The sequence below is a fragment of the Diabrotica virgifera genome, chromosome 2 (assembly GCF_917563875.1).
Source record: "Diabrotica virgifera virgifera chromosome 2, PGI_DIABVI_V3a".
Taxonomy (NCBI): Eukaryota; Metazoa; Arthropoda; class Insecta; order Coleoptera; family Chrysomelidae; genus Diabrotica; species Diabrotica virgifera.
The window spans coordinates 101,134,313-101,150,281 of record NC_065444.1 but is presented as its reverse complement, the minus strand read 5'-3'; the positions used below and the strand labels follow the sequence as shown (position 1 = coordinate 101,150,281).

The window sequence follows — 15,969 nt, the reverse complement described above, 5'->3', positions numbered from 1 at the left end:
CCCGTCTGGTTGGGGCTTAAGGGAAAGCTTAGTAAAATCTCTCAGCGGCTGACTTCCAGCAGTGTCGTATGACAGCTATCGCTTACTCACATGTCCAGCCGCTGTGGTCGTCGGAACGCACCCATAAACTCATGTCAAGAGTAAGTGAAGTCAAGCGGTGCCTCCCAAAATCCCGACAGCCGAAATTCCGACAGCCAAAACCCCGACGGCCAAAACACCGACACGCCAGAATCCCGACATGCCAGAATCCCGACAGGTCAAAATCCCTACATGTAAATTATTATGTATTTTAAAAGAAAAAATTATTTAAACACTTCATTTTATAATATAAAAGCTATACTTACTGAAATGGAAGGTTGTAAGTTGTAAGTGACATGATAATATCTATTACATGAAAGTACAGTGGAACCCCGATAAGTCGGCCTCCGATAACCCGGAAATCCGGCTAACCCGGACCGATTTTCATCAGATAAAACAAACATTTTTTCACTTTGAGTTTTTTACCAAGAAATAAGCAATACTGTATACAACTGTACGTAATTTAGATGTACTGTGCATATGTATTTTCATGTTTGTGCAATTATAATGTGTATTTGTTTATTATTTAAATGTATTTTATTAATTTTTACATTATTCTCCGGCTAACCCGGATTTTCGATAACCCGGATCAGCCGCGGTCCCGATTAATCCGACTTATCGAGGTTCCACTGTAATTGAATTCAGGATTTGATTATATATATATTATTGGACTATATATTGGCAAAAATAAATTTAATTTATATACCCATGCTAGAAATTTTATTTAGAAAATTTATTAGTTCATATTAAATGGTAAATACTTTTGTTTAGTAACAAAAAATAAAAAACAGATGGCCATAAACACAAAACAAGAAGTAAATGTAAAAGAATATGTTAAAAAGAAACTTATCAAACCTGTCGGGATTCTGGCCTGTCGGGATTTTGGCCTGTCGGGATTCTGGCGTGTCGGCATTTTGGCCGTCGGGATTGTGGCTGTCGGGATTTTGGCTGTCGGGATTTTGGCTGTCGGGATTTTGGCTGTCGGGATTTTGGGGTAGACCCGAAGTCAAGATGTGATATGAAACCCTATGATTAGGCAATATTGCCTCTTCAAGGTTGGGGATAATCTTGGGGCAGTAAAAATCTTGCATTTCCAACCCCTCCCATACTAGCTCCTTTTCCTTTGTTTCGTCGTTTTTTTCTGTACCAAGCCTGTCACGAAAGCACAAGTCTATTGGTAACAAACGGTTTCTTTCAGATTTTTGGTTATCTTTCTTAACAAACGCGTAGAGGTTAGCTGCGGTTAGATCCTCACCTAGGAGTAGGTATCATTGTGCAATGAGATTAGGAAACCACAGAAAACTAATCTCCCCTTCTCCTTGTAGTGTTTATTCGACTCTTAAGGAGTACACGCGAGTGCTCACTTTTCGGTAGCTGTACCTGCAGGGTAGGGAGGTTGAGTCAAGTCCCAGAATACTTAGACTACAATTGACCCATGGTGCAATGTGTATCCTCCCAGGGAGCAGTCATCCTTAGCTCATTCTCCATTCTGCCCTTTCCAGGAAGGTGGAACATCACCCTAATGTCGGCAGGTGTAGGTCAGGGCTCGCTGAACGCATATATTCGTATTAGTCTAAGAGCTATTAAACCCTCCGACTAACGTTCTTCCTGTAAGGCTAGAAATTTGTATAGTGATAATTCATACCACACCAAGGCTAAAAACCATGACCTAACAGGCATCAGCCCTGCACGTGCATCTACCAGGTGAATAGAAAAGTGCACAGTTTAGGGGGTAAAATAAACTTTCTCTTGTAAAGTTTTAATTTAAGTATGTGTTTTAGTAAGTCATTTAAAAGAAATGTGTACAATGACAGGCGATTCTGAACAGCATAAGACCTTGACAGGCGAGGGGAAAGATTAAGGTTTTTTCATAAAATTATTTTTTTGCATCGAACAAAGTTTTTTAAATTTTTTGAATCATTCCAAACATAAAAAGTCGTTAGTGACTTTTCTCTTAGGTCAAGAGTTTGGACATATAAGCGATTAGAAAATTAAAAAATGGCGAAATCGGTCATTTTTAACCCTGAATCGGACTTTTAACTGAAAATTTCAATGTTGCTAAGGTAGGTAGATATTCTTTAAACATCGCAAAATGAAATCCCGAAGAGTTTTTTGCAATACAATGTCGAAAACCCCTTAGTTTTTTAATTGCTAATCAAGCGGGCGCGACACTGTAATATAAGTGAGGACGATTGGTCGGTTTTTATTTTTAAATTAGGACTCTTTGGCATAATATAATATAATACTAGTGATGTCATCCATCTGGGCGTGATGACGTAATCGATGATTTTTTTAAATGAGAGTAAGGGTTATGTGATAGCTCATTTGAAAGGTTATTTAATTCTCTATTCAGTAATAAAAACATTACCATAATTATTTATACAGTGCGTGCAAAAAATTTTTCTTCTTTTTGTGTAAATCAATTTAATAAAAATGTTTTCTTGTACACCCTGCATAAATAATTATGTTAATAGACGAAAGACTAAGTTTTCACTCTAATGGCATATAAAACAACATAATGTTACTCTACATCCCACCAGACTGAAAACAATGGAACCTTCTCTGGTTACACCTCCGAGGCTTCTACAAGTTGCAAGCCATACGGATGCTGAGACTAAGGAAGATGAGGGAATTTTACAATTTATAATTCACGTCCATCTTCTCAGCGCGGTAAAGTTCCAACGAGAATGGTTTCCTTCGTACTCCCATCGGAGTAAACATGTAAATAAAAAATGAATAACCATTTTCAATTTCGTTGCAACACGAAACTACAGCCGCATATGTGCCTCCTGATGAGAGACTAATAAGTTTCGAAACCGGTAGAAGGGCTTGCTGCACTCTGTGATTGGACTAGAAAACGGTGCGGCTGTGATTTCGTTTTGCAACGAAATTGAAAATGGTTATTCATTTTTGATTTACATGTTTACTCTGATTGGAGTACGAAGGAAACCATTCTCGTTGGAACTTTACCACGCTGAGCAGATGGGACGTGAATTATAAACTGTATTGTAATTTTTAATTTTTATTCGCTTATAATATGTCAAAAACTATTAACCTAAGAGAAAAGTAAATAAAGACTTTTTCTGTTTGGAATTATTCAAAAAACTTAAAAAAACTTTGTTCGATGCAGAAAAAAATAATTTTAGGAAAAAACCCTAATCTTTCCGCTCGCCTGTCAAGGTCTTATGCTGTTCAGAATCGCCTGTCATTGGGTGCGTTCGGACGACCATAGCGGCTGACTGTCAGCAGAAATCGGCTGAGTGGTTGTATCCAGCCGTGATAGGGAAAGCTTAGGCAAGGCGCCCATTGAGGTGGAATGTCCGTGGCCCGTGGCGTGGTATTGACTATTAGAGATGCTCCGACCAGCTATTTTGATATAGCAGTTGCTTTTTCATTTTTCATTATTCAACGTTTTAAAGATGATATGAGAAAAGCAAAATCATATTTGTTTGTTTTGTTTCAAAAAGCATTGTTGTTGGTATTTAATGTGAACATATGTATAAATAATAATTGTTGCTAAAATAATACATCTAAGTACGGACATTTTTTGAAACGACAAAAAAATATAACAAAATACATGGTGGTTGTTATTTTTATATGGTCGTAGTATTTATTTAAATTTACTGTTTTAACTGGGAATAAGCCACAATATTAGTTAGAAATTGAATTGGAAAGGATTGGAATTTGGAGGTGAAATTAAACATTCACTTCTGAAATCGTTCCAAATGAAATGTATAGCAATGCATTGCACTTTCTTAATAGACATCAAGTAGAATAGTACTGAAAAGTACGTGAGTAGTGTAGGACATACAGTTTTCGAAAGTTTTGTTTTCACTCAATTTTGAAAAAATATGAAAACGTCGAATTATACCCGTCCGTCTGTCCGTCCGTCGCCGGAGTAGTATAAGCGATATATTATTTGACGTGCCTTGGCAAGATGGGAACACATGTATACTTTTGGTTTTTATATCATTTCCGGTTAAAAAGTTCTAACCGGAAGTGCCATATTATAGACACAGAAATAGTACATGTGATATATTTGAGTTCCGGTTTTAGAATTGCAATAGGAAGTACCGTTGGAAAGTCACTGAAATAGTATAAGATTTATTATTCGACGTGCATTAGTAAGATGAGAACAAATATAATATGTGGTTGTAATATTTATATATTTATTATTTATATGGTTACTATGGGTACTAAAGGTGAGAAATTTGACCTAGGACTTCCGGTTTTAGAATATGAAACCGGAAGTACTGTTTTAAAGTCGCCAGAGTAGTATAAGCGATATATTATTCGACGTGCCTTAGCAAGACGAGAACAAATGTATACTTTTGGTTTTTATATTATTTCCTGTTAAAAAGTTCTAACCGGAAGTCCATATTATAGACACAGAACTAGTACATGTGATATATTTAAAATTTGACCTCGGAGTTTCGGTTTTTAGAGCTGCAATAGGAAAATACCTTTGGAAAGTCACCGAAATGATGGCAAATAGAAATAGTATAAGATATATTATTCGACGTGCCTTAGCAAGATGAGAACTTCATCTTCTTCTTCTTCTTTTTTTTTATATAGACAAATATGATTTTGTTTTTCTTATATCAACATAAAAACGTTGAATAATGCTGAAAAGGCAACTGCTATATCAAAATAGCGGTTCGGACCATCTCTATTCAGTACCACGCCACATGCCACGGACATTCTACCTCAATGGGCGCCTTGCCTTAGTAAATCTCTCAGTGGTTGACTTCCAGCGGTGACGTCTGACAACTACTGCTGGCTCAGCTGTCCAGCCGCTGCGGTCGTCCGAACGCACCCATTGTACACATTTCTTCTAAATGACTTACTCAAACATATACTTAAATTTAAACTTTACAGGAGAAAGTTTATTTTATCCCCCAAACTATGCACTTTTCGATTCACCTGGTAGATACACGTGCAGGGATGATGCCTGCCAGGTCATGGTTTTTAGCCTTGGTGTGCTATGAATTATCACTAGACAAATTTCTAGCCTTACAGGACGACCTTTAGTCGGAGGGTTCACTAGCTCTTATACTATATTGACGATAACTCCATTCACATAGGACATGTTCGAGAATTTCGTCGTCTCGTTCACACCTCCTGCACATATGTGTGTCTACTAGCCCCAGTATGTGGAGGTGCTTGAGTAGTTGACAATGGCCAGTTAAAAAACCAACTGTCAAGCGTAGGATTTTCGTGGTCATTCTCAAATAGGTACTTTTCTGATACTGACTTCCTAAGCTTCCTTAGTGTTATCTTGGCAAGTCTACATCCGGACTCTCCTTTCCATCTTTTCACCATTTTCGTGTGGGAGTGATATTTGGCAGTGTCACCAGGTCCTAAGAGTCTTAGGCTGCTTTCTTAGCTATTGGGCAGCAATGCGGTTGTCTTTATTTCCATTGTGTCCTTTAACCCACCTCAGGATAATGTTGTTACCATCGGAATCCATCTATTCAGATCAATAATCATTTCTATTGGCGCTTAGTCTATATCATAACGTCTTTGGGAATATTTTTTCGTCACTATAAATATTTTTAGTTGCTAACTGAAAAACTACAAAATTCATTACTTTTTACATACATCTATCAGCATACAATCAGTTTTAATTTCCTATAATAATCCAGAGAAATAAGATTTTTCTTGTGACACATCCCCCTCCAGGACGAAACCAAATTTTTTGAATAGTATGGACATCTATAATAATAACCTATTATGCAGCCGATTTTGATTATATACATAGTTATAAACAAATGAAGATCAAAAACGGTAAATTTTCGCTTTTTTCGTCTATTACCAAAAAAGTTAAGCATTCTAAACAAATATGAGAGTAAGAAACTCATAAATCGTATAAAAAACTTCAATATGGCATTCGCTGAATATGTCTAATTTTGAGTTCTTATAAATATTCATCATCATCATAATTCTCTTTGCCTTATCCCTATGCGGGGTCGGCTTCCCTAATTGCATTTCTCATCTTCTTTCTCAATATAATTCTATCTTGAGTCATATCAATATTAATCCCCTTTACCAACATGGCCTGCCTAATCGTCTCCCCCCATTTTAAACAAATTTGAGAGTAAAAAGCTCATAAATCGTATAAAAAACTTCAATATGGTGTCCGCTTAACGCGTTCAGTGTCCTTATTGGTTGCTTAGAAAATTGCAAAATAAATCATAAATTTTAAGTTTATATAAATATTAAAAACCTATGTAAAAATTAACTCTAACCTTCTTATTACACGGAGTGCTGAACCTTCTGGTGCTTAAATCATACCCTAAATTTCAAAGCAATTGATAAAATAGTTTAAAAGTTATTTAATTTGTTTATCCCAAATTAAATTTTTTTTTGCAACACTATAAGTCAGAAAATTCTGAGGTTACAGTAATACTTCGGACAGTTTATGATAGAAGAACATTATTTACACTATTAACTTAATTAAAAAAAATGACAAAAAGTAATTTTAAATAGTTTAAAATTATTTTGCAAAAACATGTCGATTTTTTGCTTACTTATAAACAATTAGAATAACTTTTTAACCGTTACCCGTAGAAAAATTATTTTTTCATATTTAGATAGACTGAATTTTTTAGACACATTTAGAAAGAAAAACAATTGTCCTATGACAATTAGGGACGAAGTTAGCCCCCCCCTTTTTAATTCACATGTTCTTGCAAAATAATTTTGCAATATATAGAATTATTTTTTGTCATTTTTTTAAATTAAATTAATAGTGTAAATCTTCTTCTTTTATAAACTATCCAAAGTATTACTGTAACTTCATCATTTTCTGACTTATAGTGTTGCAAAAAAAGGGATAAACAAATTAAATGACTTTTAAACTATTTTACCAATTGCTTTGAGTATGATTTAAGCACCTGAAGTCTCAGCATTCCGTGTAATAAGAAGGTTTTAAGGTAAGTTTTACATAATTTATGAATATTTATAAAAACTCAAAATTTATAATTTATTTTGCAATTTTCTAAGCAACCAATAAGGATAGGCATATTCAGCGAACGCCATAATGAAGTTTTTGAAGTTATACTTTTTTACCGGCGATATGAGGGTGAATTTTTATATGTTAAAACCTATGATTCCGGCGCATGCGCATTATAACTTTGTTCTGATTGGATATTCAAATGACATGTCAAAAATTATTCAATATGGCGGCTGTGGTACAGCTGTAGTTTGATTATTTATGGTTGTTGCGTTGTAAAATTTGTGTGAAAAGAAACAACAAACAAAAGTTAGTTAATAGTTATACTGCCTTTTTAAATAGTTTTCATATACCTATATTTTTGGAGTTTTGGACTATTTTGGACAAGGGAAACTCATTCTAATTTGGTAAGTAGTTTTTATTATAATCATATTGTAATTATACATTTGGATTAGGTTGAAATACAGTAGAGCGTCGATTATCCGAACTAACTGGGGGACATAGGTGTTCGGAAAACCGATTTATTCGGATATCGAACTACAATATATTGATACATATTTATAGTCATACATATACAAGTGAATAAAAAGCCATATTTATATACCTACATATTTATTTATATCTTGATAATGACAACTAGCAACTAAACAAAAAAGTACAGTCTTTGCAACAACATAATTATTTTTGGATACAATATTGAAGAAAATTGAAGATATTTTAAGCGGTCGTTCGGTTGATCGACGTTCGGATAATCGACGCTCTACTGTACATTTATTTTCTCAAGAATGGGGATTTTAGAGAGAAATCTTAAATTAGGTCCGATTTTTATTTTTAAATTATGATTTTTTGGCGTAGATTTATTTATCTAGTATGTATGTAATGCTTTGATTTACATACTTAATTTGATTACCAACAAAAGTTCTACCAATCTTCATCTAATATATTGTTTTCTTACTGTTTTGTTATATTTTAATATTTTCTTCCACAAAATTTAAACTACATAATTTAATTATATTCAAAACAACTGTCAAACAGTAAAACGTTCAGTTACCCTATTTTTCCAAATGACAAATAATGTGGAATTGGACGAGTAAGTCTAGGCTTCGATTACGAATCAAAGCGCCTCGAAAGTCACGGGTTCGATTCCCGATGCAAGTTTTTATTTTTTTATGCATTTTATGATTGTAAGTATATTTGTTATATATTTTTTTTTTCAGAAAATGCGTATTTAAAATTTTTGCCAACAATTATTATCGTTCAGAAATCATTTTTTCTTTGTGGCATTTTTCAATGTGTTTGTGTGCGTTTTATTCTTTTATTTTTTTAAATTTTTGGTATTGCCTTAAAAATCACATAATATGTAGTAGAAGTATAACTTCTTACGTGCGTACAAAGTACACACACATTCTTTTTTACACGATTTATGAGTTTCTTACTCTTAAATTTGTATAAAATGCTTACCTTTTTGGTAATAGACGAAAAAAGCGAAAATTTACAGTTTTTGATCTTCATTTGTTTATAACTATGTATATCATCAAAATTGGCTGCAGGAAACATATAGGTTATTTTATTATTATAGATGTCCATACTACTTAAAAAAATTTGTTTCAGCCTGGAGAGGGTTGTGTCACCAAGAGGACATTTTTTTCTTATTTTTCTGAACTATAACTCATTTTTAGAAAAATATCAACAAGATCAACAAAAGCGACAAAGATAATAACAATATTTTAGAAGATGGAAATATTAATCTATCAGTATCTCCTGACTTAAAAAAGGTAGAACTTAACAAATTAGCAAATTTAAATTATTCAGAAGAGCTAAATTATGATCATATTTATGAATACTCTCCAATACTAATTGAAGAGAAATTGAAGTTTATATTCCCCGATACAAATGCATCGTCTGGGTCTTCTTTACCAAATGTAGCGACTGAAGTAAGACAAGCAATTCCGAGGCAATCAACGAGGTTAACACCAGAAAAGAGGTAACAAGAGTTTTCTGTTATTTATTAATATTTTAGAATCTTCTTCTTTTTCAAGTGCAATACGCTTTCAGCTTGTAGAGGTTCATCTGTCATTTGGTTGTAATTTTTCCCTCAAGAAAGTGTAAAATATTTAGCTGACATTTGGAATTGCGAACTAAAGTCTTAAATTTCGCAGCTACGAATTTTGCTTTTTTCTCGACACACAGTAAACTTTTAGATATTTTTTAGTCTGTAACAATTCACAATGCACGTTCGATTACAGTTTTTCTTATTACTTACGCATTTGTTACGGGTTCAACCCATGAGATACGGAGTAGTTTAAAATGTTTCAGTCCCCAGTACAACATAGGAGATAGTCGGACAAAATCGAAACACGAGAAATTATCAAAAGCTGCAACATTTTTGAAAAACCCATTATTTATTCCAAATTTTTCTGTGTTATGTCATGTTTTATGCATTATAATATTTCAGGTTACATTATATCGCAAAGGAGATAGTGGAAACAGAAACCACATATTGTGAGGAATTATCAAAACTCGTAATGGTAAGACGATTGAGATTACATTCTTAATATACAGTGAGGATATTTAGGATGGAATAAATTCATTTTCTCGAGAATGGGTAACTGAAGAGAAATCCCGAAACAGGTTGATTTTTATTGACATATAAATTTTGGCAAATATATCATGCCCATGACGTCATGTACTTGGGCATGATGACGTAATCGGTAAATTTTTTAAATGAGAATAGGGGTCGTGTGCTAGCTCATTTACATAATTATTTATACAGAGTGGCCAAAAAAAGAATTTTTGAATTAAATAAGTGACGCAAGGAGAAGTATGTATGTAATTTATTTATTTCAAAATACATTTTACTGGTGCCAGAAAACAGAAAAAACTGTTTATTTAACAAGTAGACATTGTTTTCCTTAAATTAAATGTTCAAACTGCCAAGAGGTAGGTGGGTAGCTATTTGAACATTTAATTTAAGCGAAAAGCAATGTTTATTTATCAAATAAACATGTCTTTATGTTTTCTAACAGCAGCAAGAAGTTGTTTGAATTAAATAAATTACATACATACCTACTTCTTTTTGCGTCAATTAGTTTAATTCAAAAAATATTTTTTGGCCACTCTGCATAGATAATTATGTTAAGGTTTATATTATTAAATAGAAAATTGAATAATCTTTCAAATAAGCTAGCACACGACCCTTATTCCAATTTTAAAAAAATCATCGATTATTCAGTCATTATGTCATTAAGTCATTATGCCCAGGTAGACGACGGCGACGTCACTAGTATGATAAATATGCCAAAAAATTATAATTTAAAAAAAATCGACCATGTTTCGGGATTTATCTCCAAAATCCCCTATTATTGAGAAAATAAATTTATTCCAACCTAAACGTCTTCACTGTTTGTTATGGATAGTCTTTAATTTCTTTTAGTTATATAAACCATATATTGAGAAAAACGCACCCCATGATAAGAAATATCTTCTGAAGTATCTGTTTGGAAATATTCATGATATATATTTTAAACAAGTGCGATTTTTAACGGCCATTCAAGACAGCCGGATGGACATTGACAAGATATTACATTCTTTTATTGATGAAGTAAGTAAAATTATCAGTTTAACAAAAAAGGATCCCATTAAGTATTTCTAGTGTTATTTACTATTTTATTTGGGAATAAGCCACAATTTAAGTTTGAAATTAAATTTATTTGATGTTTCGATTTTCACATCAGAAAAGGGTGTTTCAAAAAAAAGGTAACACCGTCTCTAGAATAGGTAAAAACTGAAAAATAATTGAAAAGATCTATCTTTACTATTTTTCATACGAGGCGTTGTTTTTATGCAAAAAATAAAATATCAAACGCGTCGTTTGAAAAAAAGGGAAGACAGATTTTTTTTGTCAAAATTGAACGAGGAATTCAAAAATGACTTTGAATTTGAAATATCTCAATGGCGTACTTTTTTTTCTTTAAAAAATTCATGCCATTAGCCGTATGCGCGCCAATAACGCATATAAAATTCTAAATTGTATGTCAAAAATGTACAATAACTACCTCGAAAACCAACCAAATTTAATTACAATGTTGCCAGTAGTTTCGGCAAAATAGTAAACAATGACATGTGTAATTTTTTTTCTTCAACGTCCTGTGTCTCGAAAACTTCCTGTTACAAAATTTTTTTAATAAGTAAACCCCAATTATTTTTCTGTTTTTCGCCTATCCTAGAGACGGTGTTACCTTTTTTGAAACACCCTCTAGATAGGCTTTATGGATCATGAGTTTCTGTTTTAAAAGATATTTTATCTACTCTATGTCATATTATGTATAAGTTTTTAGTTTGTGAAAACTGTCATTATAGATAGCAGTGCGTGAAGGGTTTAAAGTGTGCGTGAAGTAACAATGTATTTTAAATGGGATTTACTTTTTAGCACTTAACCGTTTTTGACACACTTTCATATAATCAAATATCCTTAACTTTCGCGTTATCATGGTGATGACATAATGAGCAATAAATTACAACAAAAATTTTGACAGTTTTGTGGTTTGAAAGATATTAGAATTTTTAAATGTCAAAATTCTAAAAATTGTAGAATACAAATGAATTCCAGTGACGAAGAGTTACAGTTTTTTTATTTGTTTATCGTAGTTAAAATATTGTATGAAACTGTGCGTGAAGTACTTTTCGCGAACTTACGCGATGTATAGTACTCGCTCCGCTGTCGCTCGTGCTCTAAACATCGCGTGTGTTCGCAAAAAGCATACTTCACGAACTGTTTCATAAATAATTATTAGTGCCTGGTTTTTACTATACCTGGTTTTACCATACTTTTTTTAATTTTAGGGAACTCTCTTCGAACTATATCCACCATATTTTATTAATAGACGTAAAGCAGAAGGTGTTATTAAGGAATTTGACCATCTCCTTAAAGTAAGTACCATATAATAAGCTACCATATAATAAGCTACCATATAATAAGCTATCATATATATACAAGAACTACCGTAGATAGTTGGGGAGTTAGTCAACATAAAACAATATATCTTCAACTAGTACCGTACGGTCCAGCTAGGAGGCTCCTGTGGGAGAGTACGGTCTGACAAATAAAACAGAAAATTAACTGATCATATTTATTAAGCATAAAACAAAGTAATGTAATGATATTTAATATATGAAAGCAAACCTTGCCCTTATCGACCATACATAGAAATGCAGAAAACCCTCGAATATGTTTCTTCTTCTTCAAGTGCCTAATCCCAAGCACATTGACGATCATCATCATGGCCCATTTCAGTCCGTCTGCAGCGGTTCTGAAGAGTTCTCCTCTTGGTGTCTTTCCACTCCACTTCTTTAAACTTTTCAACCAGAACGTGCGTCGTCTCCACGGTCCTCTTTTTCCTTCCACTTTCCCTTGTATAACCAATGTCATCAACATATTTTTCATTTCTTAGTATGTGACCAAGGTAGCTCATTTTCCTTTCTTTCATAGTGTTGGGTATTTTTAAGTATTTTTTGAAGTTGTACTTCTTTAGGCACGAGGGTGAATTTTTACATTCCCTGGCGCATGCGCACACCGACAGTATATTAGTCAATTATCGTTATATATGACAGTATATTTAGTCGCTCAAACGTTATACGGGATCGTATTGGGTGTTTAAATCATCTATCAATAATTGTTGGAGATTATGGATCAACAAATGTTGTGTATATTAGTTTTTATTGTTGTGATGGCAGAGAAAAAAGCAAGTTTATAATTGTAGTGACTTTTTAAATAGTTTTTAAAAGCGACAGGTACGTAATAATTGTAAATGTTTCAGTATCCTAATAAAAATTACATAGGTACCTACCTATTTGGAAAATTTAAAATGAACCTATCAAAATAGCATGTAATGCTTTGATTTACATAATTTGATTACCATCAAAATTTCTGTCAATATTCACCTAATATATTGTTTTCTTACTCTATGTTTTGCTGTATTTTAATATTTCAATATTTCAATATTCTACAAAAATCAAAATAATTTCGTTAAATTCAGCACTGTCAAAAATTTAAACCGTTTAGTTGGTCGATCTTTCCACATGATGCAGGTGTCTCCGTGGGTAGAAGTGTAAAATGAAAGAATTCCAATACTAACTGCGCAAACATAAGCGGGTTCGAACACCAATAGAAACTTTTATTTTTTTGTTTTTTTTTATACATTTTATGATTGTAAGTATATTTATTATATATATTTTTTTTAGAAAACACGTATTTAGTTAAAGAATTTTCCGACAATTATTGTTCAGAAATCATTTGTGGCATTTTTCAGTGTGTTTGTGTGTGTTTTATTCTTTTATTTTTTTAATTTTTGGTACTGTTTTAATAAAATTTTTTGAAAAGTAGTAAGTATTAAAATTAGTTTAATATTTAAATACAATATAAATAAACTGTTTAAAGTATATTAATTTCGTTGAAATCATATAATAGAAGTATAACTTCTTACGTGCGTACAAAGTACACACACATTCTTTTTTCTCTTTTTTATCTTTTTTAATGTACTTCGTTTCTCTGTTTGTTACGTGTCGTGCCCATGATATTTTGCACATTTTTCGATAACACCACATCTCAAAGCTGGCAGGTATTTTTTCAGTTGCGTCCGTAATTGTCCAGGCTTCAACTTCATAAAAAAAGAACAGAGAATGAATAACATCTCAATACTCTAGTTCTAATTTCTGTTCGAATATTAAACAATATAAATACGAAATATTTTGATTTTAGGGACTTCACGAATATTACAACACATCTGTGGAATTCACAGCTTACCTCCTATTACCTCTCAACAGATTATCAAAATATGTTCTATTTTTGAAAGATATTTTAAAACAGTTAAAAAAACTGGAGAGACCTACCGAAGTATGTCAAATTGCATTGGATATCGTTGAAACTCAAATGCGCAATGGAAATGATGGAATAGCAATTGACTCAATTAAAAATTGCCCACTAAAAAGAACTGATTACGGATATTTTAAGCAAAGGGAGAGGTTTAACATTTCTAACAAATATAAAAAAGAAGCGTTTGTTTTCCTATTTGAAAACGTTGTGGTTTTTACTACTGCTGATCCAGTAAGTATTTACATACTTATTACTTTTTGTCGTAATGTAATACTATACAGTAAGGACGTTTAGCTTGGAATAAATTACTATTCTCGAGAATGGGAAATTGTGGAGATAAATTCCACAACAGGTCCAGTTTTATTTTTAAATTATAATTTTATGGCATATTTATGTGTCTTACTAGTGACGTCATCTACCTGGGCATTATGACGTAATCGATGATTTTATTAAACGAGAATGAATAAGGATCGTGTGATAGCTCATCTAAAATTTTATTTAATTGTGTGTTTAGTAATATAAACAGTTGCATAAATATTTGTACAGGGTGCCCCAAAATTTTTTTTGAATTAAATTAATTGAGACAAAAAACGGATGTATGTAATTTATTTAATGCAAAATATATTTTATTGCTGTCAAAAAACAGAAAAAAATTTTTTTTAGAAAAATAAAACTTGCTTTCCACTTAAATTATATGTTAAACTGCCAAGATGCAGGTGGGTGGCAGCTTTAATATTAAATTTAAGCGAAAAACAATATTTATTTGTCAAATAAAAACTTTTTCCTATTTACTGACAACAGTAAAATGTATTTCGAATTAAATAAATTACATACATTCTTCTTTTTATTTCAATTAATTTAATTTAAAAACATTTTTGGGCACCCTGTATAAATAATTATGTTAGTGTTTATATTATTACTGAATACAGAATAGCCTTTCAAATGAGCTATGACCCGTAATCTCATTTAAATAATCATCGATTACATCATCACGCCCAGACAGATTACGTCAGTAGTATGATATAGTATATGCCAAAAAATTATAATTTCAAAAAATGAAAATTGACCTGTTTTGGGATTTATCTCCAGAGTCACCCAGTCTCGACAAAACGAATTTATTCCAACCTAAACGTCCTCACTGTATATTATTTTGTGCCTTCCATGCGATTGTTATAATATCTAGAAATAAAAATCTTTTTTCGTTACTTTAAATTTTGTGTTAATCATCGAATATGCCATCGGGCTTTTAAAATGACACATTTTTTGAAAAAAGCAGGTACCATATTTTTCTCTAAATCACTCCCAAAACTTTACTCTTGTAAGCATTAATAAAGTCTAAAAGAAATAAATATTTCAAAAATTGTAAAAAAAAACGTCTCGGTCCTATCTGTATCCAGTCCATTGTGTACAATAGAATATGCTAAACATCGTAACATCGAAGCATCTTGTATTTCAGTAAATCCAATCTGTCAGTCTAAAACTTTGATGTTTTAAGAAAGCATTTCTGAAAAATCTTACAAAGAAGTAAACATTTCGTGTCTTTTTCTTCTGACGTTCTACTTTACTCTTTATTTCTGTCCCAGGATCCTAACTATGTTTTATCTGACAATAAAAATATTTACTAGACTTATTCCAAATTTATTTAATTTTAGTATGAGTTGGAAACATTTAACTATGAAGGTAGTATCAATATGAAGGACTTATCAATGGAATCCGTAAAAGATTTAACTATAACTCTAAAAGACTTCGAGAAATGTAAAAATAGTAAAGATCCCAAAGAATTTACTTATATTTTGGAAGCAAAAAATATAAACATCTGGAGTGTTTGGAAAAGGGATCTTGAAATAATGTTATGGGAACAACTTTCGGATGCTAAAGGTATATGCAAAAAATGTTACTAATGTATCATAATATACAAATTCCATTGCTGCTTTACATTCTTATGTCAGCCTGTTTTACAATAATTTTAATTTATTGTCTCTTAAACTGCTCGTCAAAAGTTAGCGATATTATCAGAAAATGCTTTAAAAACTAAAATATTCAAGCTGAAATGCTAAAAATTCTT

At 32.1% G+C, this 15,969-nt stretch overlaps 1 protein-coding gene across 9 annotated transcripts in view; it reads left to right on the top strand.

Moving 5' to 3' along the window:
• LOC114343928 (uncharacterized) overlaps nt 1-15,969 on the top strand; it is a 215,803-nt gene that overhangs the window by 30,669 nt on the left and 169,165 nt on the right. For all 9 annotated transcript variants that reach the window (XR_007696454.1, XM_050643896.1, XM_050643899.1 and 6 more), the window contains exons 3-8: nt 8,713-9,017; nt 9,489-9,561; nt 10,467-10,634; nt 11,876-11,962; nt 13,791-14,135; nt 15,557-15,782. Coding sequence is in view for 8 of the 9 variants with exons in the window: in XM_050643896.1 (XP_050499853.1) it covers nt 8,713-9,017; nt 9,489-9,561; nt 10,467-10,634; nt 11,876-11,962; nt 13,791-14,135; nt 15,557-15,782 (1,204 nt within the window). In the remaining variant the exon portion in view is untranslated. The remainder of the gene's footprint in view (nt 1-8,712; nt 9,018-9,488; nt 9,562-10,466; nt 10,635-11,875; nt 11,963-13,790; nt 14,136-15,556; nt 15,783-15,969) is intronic.